Source organism: Xenopus laevis, chromosome 6S, assembly GCF_017654675.1.
Source record: "Xenopus laevis strain J_2021 chromosome 6S, Xenopus_laevis_v10.1, whole genome shotgun sequence".
Classification (NCBI taxonomy): Eukaryota; Metazoa; Chordata; class Amphibia; order Anura; family Pipidae; genus Xenopus; species Xenopus laevis.
The window spans coordinates 103,150,377-103,164,325 of NC_054382.1; the positions used below are offsets into that span (position 1 = coordinate 103,150,377).

General features: G+C 37.3%; 1 protein-coding gene across 29 annotated transcripts in view; it reads right to left on the reverse strand.

The window, feature by feature from the left end:
• LOC108695316 (aspartyl/asparaginyl beta-hydroxylase) overlaps positions 1-13,949 on the reverse strand; it is an 88,507-nt gene that overhangs the window by 59,509 nt on the left and 15,049 nt on the right. For 28 of the 29 annotated variants that reach the window (XM_041567879.1, XM_041567886.1, XM_041567903.1 and 25 more), the window contains exons 2-3: positions 7,368-7,508; positions 1,812-1,880 (exon numbers count right to left, since the gene is read on the reverse strand). In XM_041567879.1, the coding sequence (XP_041423813.1) occupies positions 1,812-1,880; positions 7,368-7,508 (210 nt within the window). Of the gene's footprint in view, positions 1-1,811; positions 1,881-7,367; positions 7,509-12,419; positions 12,589-13,949 lie in introns of those variants that run through there. The other variant, XM_041567892.1, reaches the window with a different exon arrangement.

A 13,949-nucleotide genomic window follows, 5' to 3' on the forward strand; every position in this document is an offset into this window, starting at 1 on the left:
TTCTTAAGATCACTGATAAAGCATGTATTCTTGAGAAACAACCACTGGCCATGCATTGAAGTGCATCATAAAGGCAATCACATTGCAAATAAAGAGTGAAGTGTAAACATGCAAGTAAATGTAGTGAGGTCATTCCTTTTTTATTTTGTCATCTATTCACAGCCAATCGTACTCTGCTAGTTATATAGTAAGCTCATACCTGGTTAATATAAAGGTAAATAATTAAAAGAATGGTTTCTTTTACCACTGGCCTCATGGTTGCTTTGCTGACACTTACACAATCAAGGCCATATATCTAGAAGGAGACTCTTTTATGTCATCTTTCCATTTTTTGTAATGATGACTTTAAGGTGCTCCTGGGGATGTTCAAAGTTTGGGATTTTACAACCCAACCCTAAATAAAAATAGTAGTCTCAATTTAGCATTTCCGGATAAAGCTTGTCATACAAATAGATGCCTACATGACATATATATTACAGTATAAGCAGGATTACAGCACAGGTACAACAACCATTAAAAACTTGGCAGCACCTGAATAGTGGTTTATAAATAATTTGTCAATAATAATATGCGCCAACTTATTCTGCAGAGCTGTAAGTAGAGGGGTGCACACAAAGATACAGAGGGTAAATAGGGCCCTGCTCATTATAGCTTACATTCTCAAGGAGAAAGGGTTATGAGACACAAGATCCAAGTCAGACAGGCTGTAGATGACTGACTGCTATCTGGTAGTGTAGGGTTGCCACCTGTCCAGATTTCACCTGGACAGCCCAGTTTTTGGAAGGGCTGCACGGGTGAAAAGTGCCAAATTAGGAAACTGGACACTGAAGTGAGCTACATGGCGATCAGCCAATCGCTGATTGCCATGTCATCAGTCCCACCCCCACATCTTCCTCCCCACCCCCATCTGGTCCGCCCAAGTGGCAACCCTAAGGTAGTGCCAACTTTTTGGAAATGTTTGGGATCCTCCAAGTGCCATAAAAGTACCTATATGTAATATTTACGTACAAACAAATTGACTTCAGGGAATCTGATGTTATCTAAAACCCAAGGTAAAAGCAAGTGTCTTGCATTGTATTTTCTCTGCTGCTTTCTGTCCCCCTCTTTAGCATGCACCTACAGGTATAACATCTGCTTCAGGCCTTTAAGTCCACACACAGGGCAAACTGCAGCGTGACAATACACACTTTTTTCTTTACACCTTCATATGCCCATTGTGTGCACTGACAGGAGAGGATGTTGTGTCTGTCAGTACATGATACAGATACTAGCCAAAGCCAGAGGTACAAACTGAGATGAATGATTGGTTTAAAGATAAATAAATACTTTTACTGGTGCCCTAAAGGCAGCCTACATGGAGATTGAATTCAACAGTGAAGCATGTGGCAAAAGTAAGGTTCTGGAATACACTGCTCTATACTCAGTACTACTTTACTGTTGTGCCATGCTTCTATGCATAGTTAAGCCTTCTTATTCACAACACAAGTCACATGAGCCAACTGAACATTTTACAATGCCACAAAATAAATGCAAAATAATAATCATGCAGGAAATAAACTCAGCAAATAACTCAAACGCATGACCTATCGTTTGATATCCTACCAGTTCAATAGAAACAAAACAAAATAATAGTTAAATAAAAAGCAAAAACATTTTAAGCATGGCAGCATGAACCACAGTACATATCACTTATCCAAGTTTAGCTGCATCTGATGACATGAGCAAACATATTGCGGGTGCATTTCAGAATAGACAAGCTGCACAAAAACAATTCAAAATGAAACAATGCAAACGTCAAAAGATTCACTTGCCTAACAAGATTTTGGCATCGTCGACATCGAAATCTCCGTCACCGTCTGTGTCGTAAATTCCAAGTTTCCCTAAGAAAGGAGAGAATATTATTCATGGAAGAAGCAATGAATGTGTTTCCGTCCAGAGGGTAGAACAGTGATTACAATCATTTTGTGTTTGTAGGTCCAGAGTTCTGCTCATTTATTTTAAATAGCCTACAGACTTACTTACAAGGGAACTTTTCATGAAAAACTACAGCTATTCATTATAAAGTGATTTTCAAGTCAACAAGGAGATAGAGGGGCAGTGGTATTCAATTCTACTGAGAACAACATTTGGATGGGAGGCTTTATTAATTCTATTAATTAATAATATAAGGAAAACGTTGAACCCTTTGGTTGCAGCTTGTTAAGGGTTGAAACCGTTTGAAAAACAAAAAACATTGGTCTTTTGGATTTAGGTTTTTTACTTTAGTAATAACATTCATTTTTACTGGCCAGTTGGCAAAGCTTAAAGAGATACTGACACCAGAAATTAAACCTTTTTTAACATCTATCATAATTTTTTCTTTACATGCAACCTATAATTTTGCCATAAAAGTATTTACAGATGCTTTTACATTACCCATCTTATCCCCCATGTTCCTGTATGAGAGGGCTGCCATATTTGAGCTTCAGCAGTCTGTTAACATTAGAAACTCTACTCAATATTGAAGTGCTCAACCCCTGTATTCTTTCCTTTCAGATCAGGTGCCAAACAGTATATTACCCAACCTGCCACGGGTTAGGAAGTCACATCCAATCCAAATTACTGCTGCACACTGTGAATCAGTAAAAAATGATCAACATGAGCTATAGGTAACTTTTGATGTACATTAATATTTTGAATCATATTTTTTTAGGGGGTTATTTACTAAACTCCAAATGCAAAAATCCTGAAAGATTCGTGATTTTTTTTATAAAATCTGACTTTTAAAAATCACAAATTTTTGGGGAATTTATTAAACCCGGAGGATGAAAAAGTCAGAATCTGAAAATCTGCCATATCAGACCTGTCGAGGTTGATTATAAGTCAGTGGGAGAAGTCCCAATGATTTTTTTTTATGTGCACTGGGTTTCGGGCAATACCCCAAAGCTTTCGAAGTTTTCAGCCGAAAATTATGAAAAAATCGTGAAAATCGCGAAAAATTTGTGAAAATCTGATTTTTTCCGGCAAAGCAAGTTTTCGAAAAAAATTTATAATAAATAAGTTTAAAAAATCCCAGCGGATTACCCCAAAGTTTTCAAAGTTTTCAGCCGAAAATTACGAAAAAAATCGTGAAAATCCGATGAAAAGACCGAAAAATTTGTGAAAATCTGTTTTTTTCCCGCAAAGCAAATTTTCGAAAAAAATTTAATAATAAATAAGTGTCAAAAATCCGAGCGGATTTGATCAGAGTTTGTAGCGGGAAAATATTGAGATAAATTAGGACTTTGATACATAACCCCCTTAGTGTCAGCATCATTTTAAGGTGTGCACAGAACGATCTGCATAATTAAAGAGGTTGTTCATCTTTCAATTCATTTTTAGTATGATGTAGAGATATTCTGAGACAATTTGCAATTGATTTTTATTTGTGGTTTTTGAGTTATTTGGCTTTCAGTAGCTCGCCAGTTTTGTTAATCTGGTTGCTAGGGTCCAAATTACCATAACAACCATGCATTGATTTGAATAAGAGACTGGAATTTGAATAGGAGAGGGCCTGAATAGAAAGATAAGTAATGAAAAGTAGCAATAACTATACATTGTTTTTTAGATGGGGTCAGTGACCCCCATCTGAAAGCTGGAAAGAATTTTAAGATAATTGTAAATAATTTAATAATGAAGGCCAATTTAAAAGTTGCTTAGAATTTGCCATTCTATAACATACTAAAAGTTAACTTAAAGGGGAAACAATCCCTTCAAGTAAGAAGTTTTGCACTACATAAACACTAAGAATCTGCATTGTCAACGTTTCTAGAAAACTAATTAAAAAAAAAAAAATCATAAAAACCAGAGAGAATTGCTTCTAATCAAATTAGCCTAGGTCTTTGATGTCCTATGTACCAGTCTAATTGCCTAGTATCATATATGCATTAAAAAAAACATGATACTGCAGCTATTAAAATGCTGAATGTTAAGAAAAACTAAACCATAAAAGAATCTTTAATGAGTGATCTCCTGCCCAAGGTCACTCAACTTCTTCTGAACTGCAACTTCCTTACTAGCTTACATTTTGGAAGCTACAGTTCTACTGCTGAAGAGCCAGAGGTCAAACTGTCCCACTTTGTTAGGTAAAGAATGAAAGGAAAAATGTTACATGATGGAGAGAAAAAAAAAATGTATTCAGAAAATTAGCACATCCCTAGACAAGAATAAAAAAAAATCTTGGGAGAGAATATGGTAGGAAAAATAAGAATTGTTGCTTTACTCTGATGTCCTACCTTGAAGTGCCTCTGACAAGTTATAACGGAAATCCTGTGCCTTGGCTGGACGCATGATAATAAATATAGAAACTATTATTTGTAACTTCACTGCAAAAGAATTTACCCTAAAGAACTATTCCAGAATCATCATGAGCTGAATACATAGAGGTGAACAATGAACACATTGACTGGCTGTTAAAACAAAAATAATTCTCTGATGGCAAGTTAATCAAGTGTCTTGGGCCAGCCATACATGGGTAAATCTGTGTATATGGCAAGGCTCACAAATAAGTGGGTCTTTTGGCCTTCCAAGTGGCACACTAAATTGTGCACACCCATAAATCAAGGACTGCATCCATGGCTTGATATGATCCTCATTCAATATGATTTTCCTGCATTTCTAATTGGTAGCTAACCAAAGTCTATATTCAAATACTAATAGGTAATGACTGGTGTTAAATAGGCTGGCAACTCTGCTCGTTGTGATATTAAATTAAAAATGACATAGTAAGACTGGTACAAGTTTAAGACTTAGGCCTTGCCATTAACTATAAATATGTCCCTATATTTACATGCATAAAATAGCACCACCTGTATAGAAATCAAGCTAATGCAAAGAGAAGTTCTAAGGTCAATTCTTTAGAAAATGCAGAAATAAAAGGTCAATATCTAATAAAGTACAGATGAGCACAGAAAGGTACCTACATTGTAGGCTAAATAGGTGTATTCACCTATAACTGGAAATTAGCTCAGTAAGCGCAGAGCACGTATAGGGAGATTTTCCTTGTGCCCATTATGAGACGTGTCAGTACCTGAAGAGGTAGTAAAAATTCCATGAAGATGCAAATGGGAAGGCAACAGTCCTTTGTATGTGTGCAAGCCCTTTTTGGTTATTTAAAGAGATACTGACACCTGAAATTAAACTTTTTTTTACATCTATTATAATATTGGCTTTGCAAGCTACTTCTAACTTTGCCATAAAGTATTTGCATGATGCTTTTACATTACCTGTCTGATCCCCCATATTCCTGTATGAGGGGGCTGCCATATTTGTGCAGCAGGAGTTTGTTAGCATTAGAAACTGTAACTAACAGGCTGAGATGGGACAGTCAGGTTGGCAAAGTCAGAGTGTCAGAGTGTCAGAGAGTCAGGCTTAGGAACTTCAACTAACAATTATATACAAAAACAAACCTCTCAGCAAAAAATGATCAACATGACCTATAGGTAACATTTAATGTACATTCATATGCTAAAATTAATTTTTTAGTGTCAGTATCACTTTAAGTCCCAGCAAAGACAACTTTATAGATAATGGCATAATCCAGCATTTCAGACCTGCTGAGGTTGTATATAAGTCAATGGGAGAGGTGCCTATCCTATTTGGAAGTTTCTGTGGTCTGTGCTGGAATTAGCCAGAAAATCCAACTATTTTGGACTTTTCGGGCAAAAATCGGAAAAACTACAAGGACATACTCGATAAAATCGAGTGGAAAGCAGAATCGTGTATGATTTTTTTTTTTAGTTTCAGAATAATTCACCAATAATAATAATAGCCTTGAAAAGGGATGTAATTAAGTGAAAGCACATGCTTGGATAGCAATAATTTCATCTATTTACATTTTTAGTGATATTAATTAAGTATAAAACAATACTTTTAGCTAAGAACACTCCAACTCAATCATATACAAGATCATGTAACCAAATTAATAAAGTATTACTGTAACCAGTTTTCATCAGACAGAAACTTCTTTATGACTTGGTATGTGTCTGGATTAAGATAAATAATACATTTCAATATTGTTAGAAATATATCAATTCTTTGTTGTCTAGATAAGACTAAAGTTGGTATCTGCCAACTGACCTGAAGGATGAATAGTATGCAAAGGTTCTAACTGTACAGAATTCCTCACCCCCACCATAATATGTTTGGCAACACAGGCAAAGGACCATGTTTCTCTATAGCCAACTGTAAAATTAAACCTGGCCAACAGATTATTATTGTGTAGCAATGTTTTAAGTCCCACATAATGTACATATTTGTAGACCAATTTCTAGGATAAAGGCTAGCTTTAACAAGTAATATTTGCATACTGACAAACTATAGCAACATCTGCTCCCACCTTTATAAGTAGTGAAAGTTTCAGCTAAGTTGTGGGAACCAGGCTAATTAAATGAATATATTTAATCACAAATCAGTGTAAAAAAATGGCCATCTAACCTAGCATATAACATTTTGCATTTTGTCTACTTGCTGGAGACAGATTCAGCTATAGGATTCAACTTTGGGATTCCAGAACTGCTGAGGTATGGGAGTGGGTGCAAAAGTAAAGAGCACAATGATCACAATGATTCAGCCTAAGCATCTGTTTAAAACAATTGTTTATGCGAGCAAGCAAAATAAAAAAAACTGTGACTAGAATTGTAGGAACACTATCCAAAAATGGTAGCCACAAAAATCAGGAACAATTTAAGTGATAATTTTAATCGGGGATTAAACAGCATTAACAGTGCGGGGCTGTACACTGAGCAAACTGGCAAAAAAGTTGGTGACTGTTAAGCAATAACTTTCCTTGTCACTGCTTTCCCTATCTATCAGAGCCGGGCCAAGCCGGGCAGGCGCCCTAGGCAGCCTGCCCGGCTGCTGCGCCGTCTGGGTGCACGCATGCGCCACTCGTGCGTAAATAGATGCTCGCATGTGTGTGCGAATAGGCGATTGTGCGCATGCGCGAAAAGACGCTTACGTGAATAGACGCTCGAATACATGGCTGAATATGTGCTCTTGTGCATGTGCAGAGCGACGCGCATTGATGAGAACAAGTGGGCGATTGGCAGAGAAGGGACTGGACTAGGGGTAGGGGTAGGAGTAAGTACGTGCCTGGCGCCCCTCCACCTTTGCGCCCTAGGCACGTGCCTACTCTGCCTACCCCTAGTTGCCATCCTGCTATCTATACTCACCATTTGCCCACTGTACTCAACACAGGTCTATTGGGATTGGCCTTTCTTATTCACTAATCAGTTCTAAGGTTTCCATTACCAGTAGTACGAGTGAGGTAATCCAGAACATACATTTTCCTTCACAGCAACAATAAAATTTCTCCAACTTTAATACCATAAAATGAGCAAAATTCTTACCAAGAACTTCTTCATAGTCTACAAGGTCAAGCCACACCACAGCAACAGATGTCCATACACCAAGGAGCGCAATCACCATAAACCATGTAAAAAAGGAGCTTCCAGACAAGCCTTCTTTCTTGCCGTTTTTACCTCCATTAACTGTTAAAAAAAAGAATAATGATTATTTAAGTCAATAAAGCCATAAAAGTCAAAGCCTACATACTATATTGATAATATAATGCATTGAGTCTGCTAATTGAAGATTTCTGGAATAGGTCAAATCTATGGACAAGTATTCATATTCATTAAGCATTACATTGGAACAAAGCCTTAAATTATTTCTTCTGCTCTTTATGTATGAGTTGTGCAGGTATGGGATCCTTATCTGGTAACCCATTATCTAGAAAGCTCTGAATTCCGGGATGGCCATCTCTTATAGACTCCATTTTATACAAATACTGTAATCCAAGTTTTTAAAAATTATTCCCTTTTTTCTGTTATAGTTAAGCAGTACCTTGTACTTCCCCATAGGCTATCATTGACTTCGGTAGGTTTTAGGTGGCCACTGGCCAACTAGGGGGTTGAAGTTTTTTTTTAAAGAGACAGTACTTCGACTATCGAATGGTCGAATAGTCGAACGATTTTTAGTTCGAATCATTCGATTCGAAGTCATAGTCGAAGGTCGAAGTAGCCCATTCGATGGTCGAAGTAGCCAAAAAAAACATTCGAAATTCGAAAGTTTTTTTTATTCTATTCCTTTACTCGAGCTAAGTAAATGGGCCCCTTAATGTATGAAGATCCAAATTACGGAAAGATCCTTTATCCTGAAAAACCCAAGTTTCCAGCATTATGGTCGAATACCTATACTTGCTTTTGCCCCCGCTTATAAAAAATAATTTTCTAATGAAATAACATATGCTAAACAGGGAATAACCATTTGCTCGGACAGTACGTAAGAGTGAATTGCTCTAGAGCATTTTCCTTCATGTTCAGACTGCACTGGCAAAATGAAAAGCAACTATTTAATTCACTCAAGTGTAATAATAAAGAAGCTATTAGAAGAGCACAACCCAATTTTAATCAGCCTGCTAAAATTATATTTTTCAGTACTACTCAGCTGAATATTATTCCTAGTTGAGAAGAGCATCTATTCAACTGATATTTTTACATATTAAAAATCAGAAACAACTAACAAGAATTATTATACACAGGCTGCATTTCAGCAGCATACTTTGAAAACAAATAAAAAGCTACACAGCCTTTTAAAGTATGTCCCATTGACCCCTTATAAATAAATTTAAGCAAAAAAGAAAGGAAGTTGGTTATGCGGTTTATGAGATACCACCATAATTTGTCTAATTGTGGGAAAACAGCATGAACATTTTCACATCATTGTCTTGTGCAATGTATTAATGTGGATTGATCCTAAATAGTCATGTAGAAATGAGATGTGAGATTTCCAAATGACTTTAGTTAAAAAAAAAAAAAGGTTTAATAGTTTGCTTGAAATACAAAATAATATAAATGTCTAGCAAACAGGTGCAGTGTATACCCTTTACAAAGAATAAATGCTTCATGTAGTGATAATGGGATTTAAATCTTTACTGAATAATGTAAGAGAGTGGGCTCACTGACAAATAAACCTCGGAGTGTTCAGCAGATACTGAGAAGGTCAAGTTCTGAAGCCAGCAATTCTTTGATTACTTCAGAGGCATAAGGCTTTATCCTACATATGAAAATGTGTGCACAGCAGGGATTTCATATTTCATAATGAGATGCTAAGCTTGAGGGCACTTTTAAAATTGTATTTATTTTTCATATTGAAGTTTTCCCACTCTTATTCAAGTATCCTCACATCATTGATGCTGTGATCAAAAAGAGAGGCTGGTGAGAATAACTCTTCTTTGTTCTTCTCTCTTTACTTTACAAGGAGCCAAACAAGCATTGAACAGTATAGGTATGTTAACCAGAATGCTCAAAGGGTTTTCTGTATAAGGGGTCTTTCCGTAATTTGGATCTTCATAGCTTAAGTCTACTAAAAAAACATTTAAACATAAATTAAACCCAATAGGATTTCATAGAAAATCAGCTTCCCTCCATTCAGCCACAAGACTTTGTCATTCTCAGTTATACTCTAAGCTCTACAAGGCAAAGACCTTCCTGTTGTGCTTATTCATATTTAATCTTGAATGGAATTGTGTTCTTGTATTTACTTAGTTATATTATTGTAATGTTCCCCTTGATCAGCCCAGATGGAAAAGAGCTGGAATAGTTGGGCCTTGGAAAGATCAATTTAGGTAAGAGAGTATCAAGACAGAATAGTTAATGTGTTGGAAACATCAATGGCAGAATAAAAGGAGCAATAAGGTATACAGTAAGAATGAGTGCAAGGTCATATGGGATGTTTAGTTTAGTTTACAGGAATGCCTAAACAGCCAAAACTCCTGAGCACTGAATCTGATGTCAAATTGCACAATAATAATGAGAAAATACACCAGGATGTAATTTCACACAAATAGTCAATTTAATTCATATACAGTACCCATGACAATTTCAATAATTGCCAATGGCAGGATATTTTTGCCCATTTTGGCTTCCGAGCTGTAACACCAGTGACAAAATGGCCATTAAGAGCAGCAATAAAGATCAGATACACAACCAGGGACAAAGCAAGCATAAGGTCATCTTCCCTTTCCATATTTGGCCCCTCCTTAAGGGCAGAGACACACATGGAGATTCAATCACCCGACGACAAACTGCCTCTTCTTCGGGCGACTAATCTCCCCAAACTGCCAGAATGGCACTCCGATCGATTCCTTTTCCGAAGTCGCCCGTGAAGGGTTAACATGCCTACGTGCCGACCCTTGTAGGCCTCTGTACTTGTTTTTCTGTACGACCCTGTACTGTCTCTTCTTAGACAACCTTACATAAGTATCATCATGTACTATAAACAATATTATCAGCTTGCCTCAGACAAAATATCTTAGCTAACGCGCATGCACATATTTGTCTCTTTTCTATCTTGTCCATCCTGAAGGATATACCTATTACAGACATATACTATGCTAATAACTATGCTGATACGTCACTATATTGGGACGTCTTTACTTATAACCTATATAAGCCTATGTTTGACCTTCAATAAACGGAACTTGTTATTCTGATCCACTCGTTCGTGTTTCTTTGTGCAAGTTCCCCGGATCCGGAATACTAGGCATTGTTGGTCAGACGAAATCCAAAGGTTCCAGTAGCAGTCGGTTCGTTGTCCCCTTCAGCCCGAAGTTTCCAGAGTGCCAATTTAGATTCTAGCTGGTGGGATGGCAGTTCGGGGAGATTAGTCGCCCAAAGAAGATGAAGAGAAAAAGATTTGTTGGCGGGCGACGAATCTCCCCGAATCTCCCCGTGTGTCTCTGCCCTAGAGTTCCTGACATTTCAGATGGTATAAATTATAAAGATCCATGAAAAGTGAGGGGCTTTGTTTTGAATGACTAATGTTGGAGGCATGTATTTAGGATATAGTGTATGTGGGGACATCGTGCCCTGTGTAAATAATATAAATAGTACAGTTTCATGTTAAAAAATAAGTCACTCTCTAGAAAAATTGAAGGATAAGGCTAACAATAACAATAATAATAATAATAAGTTATTATATGTGGAATCAGAACAAATCCTAATGTACAACAATGTTCCAGGCAAGGTTTTCCTTGATCTTCTCTAGCACCTGGGACCAGCTAATGTTGTTTATAGAGTGAAAAGGGTTTGTGATCACTGGATAACAAACACCACACTCCTCCAGATAACAGTAAACTTACATATTTAACATATCAGTAGTTTTGGTTTTACATCCAGTCTTTTAAATCATGTGTTGTTTCAGGCTGCAACCGATTCAAGGGTGTATCTAAAGGATTTAAAATGATGATGTACACTTTCCACCACCCCCTAAATCCTTGTCTTGTGCCTGTTCACCTCTTTCTTAAATTTATATAAATATTGTGCTGTGTAGAGTAACTTAAAAAGCAATTCTTTTTCAATAAAGCTGATAAATCCCAGACTCCTGAACGGCACCACACTTCAGTCTTGCTATGCAAGTAAAACAATGCCAAAGGCTGTTTAAACAGCTGACGTGTCACACTGCTTCTCCTGTAGATTTTTTTTTTACCTTACACAATAGGCTTAACCTGCTAAAGTATGAAGGAATTTAGAGAAAATAGAAAGTCATATTCTGGATGTGCAACTCCCTAACCAAAAAGGCATATTTGAACACAAATACATCCATAAATTACTAACATTTCCCCTTTATTTGGAGAGATTACGTCATGCACCTAGTCACAAAGGACTCACGCCTTGCAGTATTCCACTGGGAATGTCCCTGTCAGATTTCCTAAGACTTCATTGCTGACTCCTGATGGTTAGCCACTATTAATAAACGATCTAGGCTCCCCTAAAATTGACTGCCAGGCTGCTGCTGTTGCTACAAGAAATGTATTTGAATGGAGTCATCTGAATTGTGTGGACAAGAGTCATACTGCAGATCTGATCTTCTTTACTGTACTCTGCGCAATTTGATTCCAACTCAGGCAGTCCAACAACACCGTCTAATTTTAATGTTCTGCTCACTTCCACCAAACCTTGGCTTAAGGCAAAGCTAAATGGATATGCATGCTGAGTTCATTATTCGGCAGCAGTAATCATCATCCAGGAATAAAACTGCAAACTCAGTGGTTCCGAGCGGCAAGGATGATATGTAGTAGAAAGTTTATATTTGTAATGTATGTATAAGTAAATTTTCATATACAATCCAAGCGTAATAACACAAATTATATCATTCAAGGCAATATTAAATGGACTTAAAGCAGTGGTTTGACTTTTTGGAAGGAGAACCAACTTAGCAACTTCGGTGGCTGCTGAGCAAACATATCTAGAAAATGTCTGTCCCACCTGTGGCCACTCAGATGTCCTCAAAATACAAGTCCTAGCATAGGATGCTGGGATCTGTAGTTTTAGAAACATCTGCAGGTTGCGTCTCTCGCTCACAACTAAATGCAAAGTCCATAAGAAGCATCACTGTACCTGTTTCTTCAGCCATCATTTGGCCACCCCAAGTCCATGGATTGTACAAAAACTTTGTTAGCAAATTACGTTCCTTAAGGAAGCCTGGGTGATCCTTCAGCACAACCCATGCAGCAGGGGCAGAAAAGGATAGTAAAATTAAGTGAGCAGGATTCCTAAACCAGACCTGCCTACGAGGGCTGGATGTCTATTTATAGGTCCCCTCCCTCCCTGAGCAAAATGCTAGCAAGCACTCATATGGAAATCCTGCACTGTGGGACAAGTACTCTGAAAAGCCTTGACTCTTTCATAGCCAGAGAGAAGCCATTCACAAGCAATACACATGCAGCTTCATGTTTCCAGTGCCAGTGTCTCCAGTGCTTCACCTCATAATCCACAGTGAATTAACAATCCAGAGCAGATTCCCACAGAACACAGTCACGCAAGCACATCTATCATTTTATCCAACATAAGGTACAGACTATAGAGAGCCAGTGAGATTATTATTAAAATCTTTTACTTACAGAGAATTCTTTTTATACAGAGCTCTATATACAGTATACCCTTGCACATACCAATTTTATTCATGAATCTGGATTGTGGGAAACAAAGCAGAGTAAGCAGGGAAACTCACAGAAACGACATAAACTCCATATTGGATTCCAAGGACTATAAGGATCTTAGAACTCACCAAACAGCTCCCCACCAATACAAATAAGGTTGTTAAATACAAATGCTAAAAGTTGGATTCATGGCCCCCACACAAATCCTCGATTCATTCATCTAACTTGAAGCAACACAAAGGTGCCACAACTCAGGCGGTATCCTTTTTATTATTCTGTACCCCAGTAATTGAAATTATAAAGTAGACTAGAGTTCAATTTTGGGCAGTGCAGACTACCAGTGAGACAAATCTGACCAGCAAAAATTTAGAAAATTCACCAAAATGCATTTAAGTCTATGGGTGACAACATTTTTGACCCATTAGACTATATGGGAGTCATTTTTGTGCCGAAACTTGATGAAAAATTTTGCTCATCACTACAGACTACCCAGAAAAAATAACATTATACACTTTCCATCTCTTGGCATGATCTTTATATTACAAAGTGGCCTATCGTTGCTTTGTAGTGTAGGGACTTTTGACGAATGGTGGAAATACCTGGTTGTTTATATTCTGCACATATTCTGTAGTAATGCCTCTAGGGGTGAACATGGGAAGCATATCATAGGCAACATGGGGAAAGGGACTTTCATGCAATATTAAGTGGCCTTTGGACGGGCAAAAACTTCTTAAAAAGTAGCAGGCACATAAGGTGCAGTGTGCTGATGGATTGGACCATGGATAGTGGAAGATCTATAGGAAGTTGGAAAGGCCATGTCATAGGAAGACAGAACAGGGTAGATTTCCAGTAAATTATATACATTTAGATATGGAACCTGGGGTATGTGAAATAAGGGATCTTTCAGCAATCTGAATTTCTTCATACCTTAAGCCGATACCTGTAATTCAACGGACTAAATTTATTGTTAAAAAAATGGAATAATAAA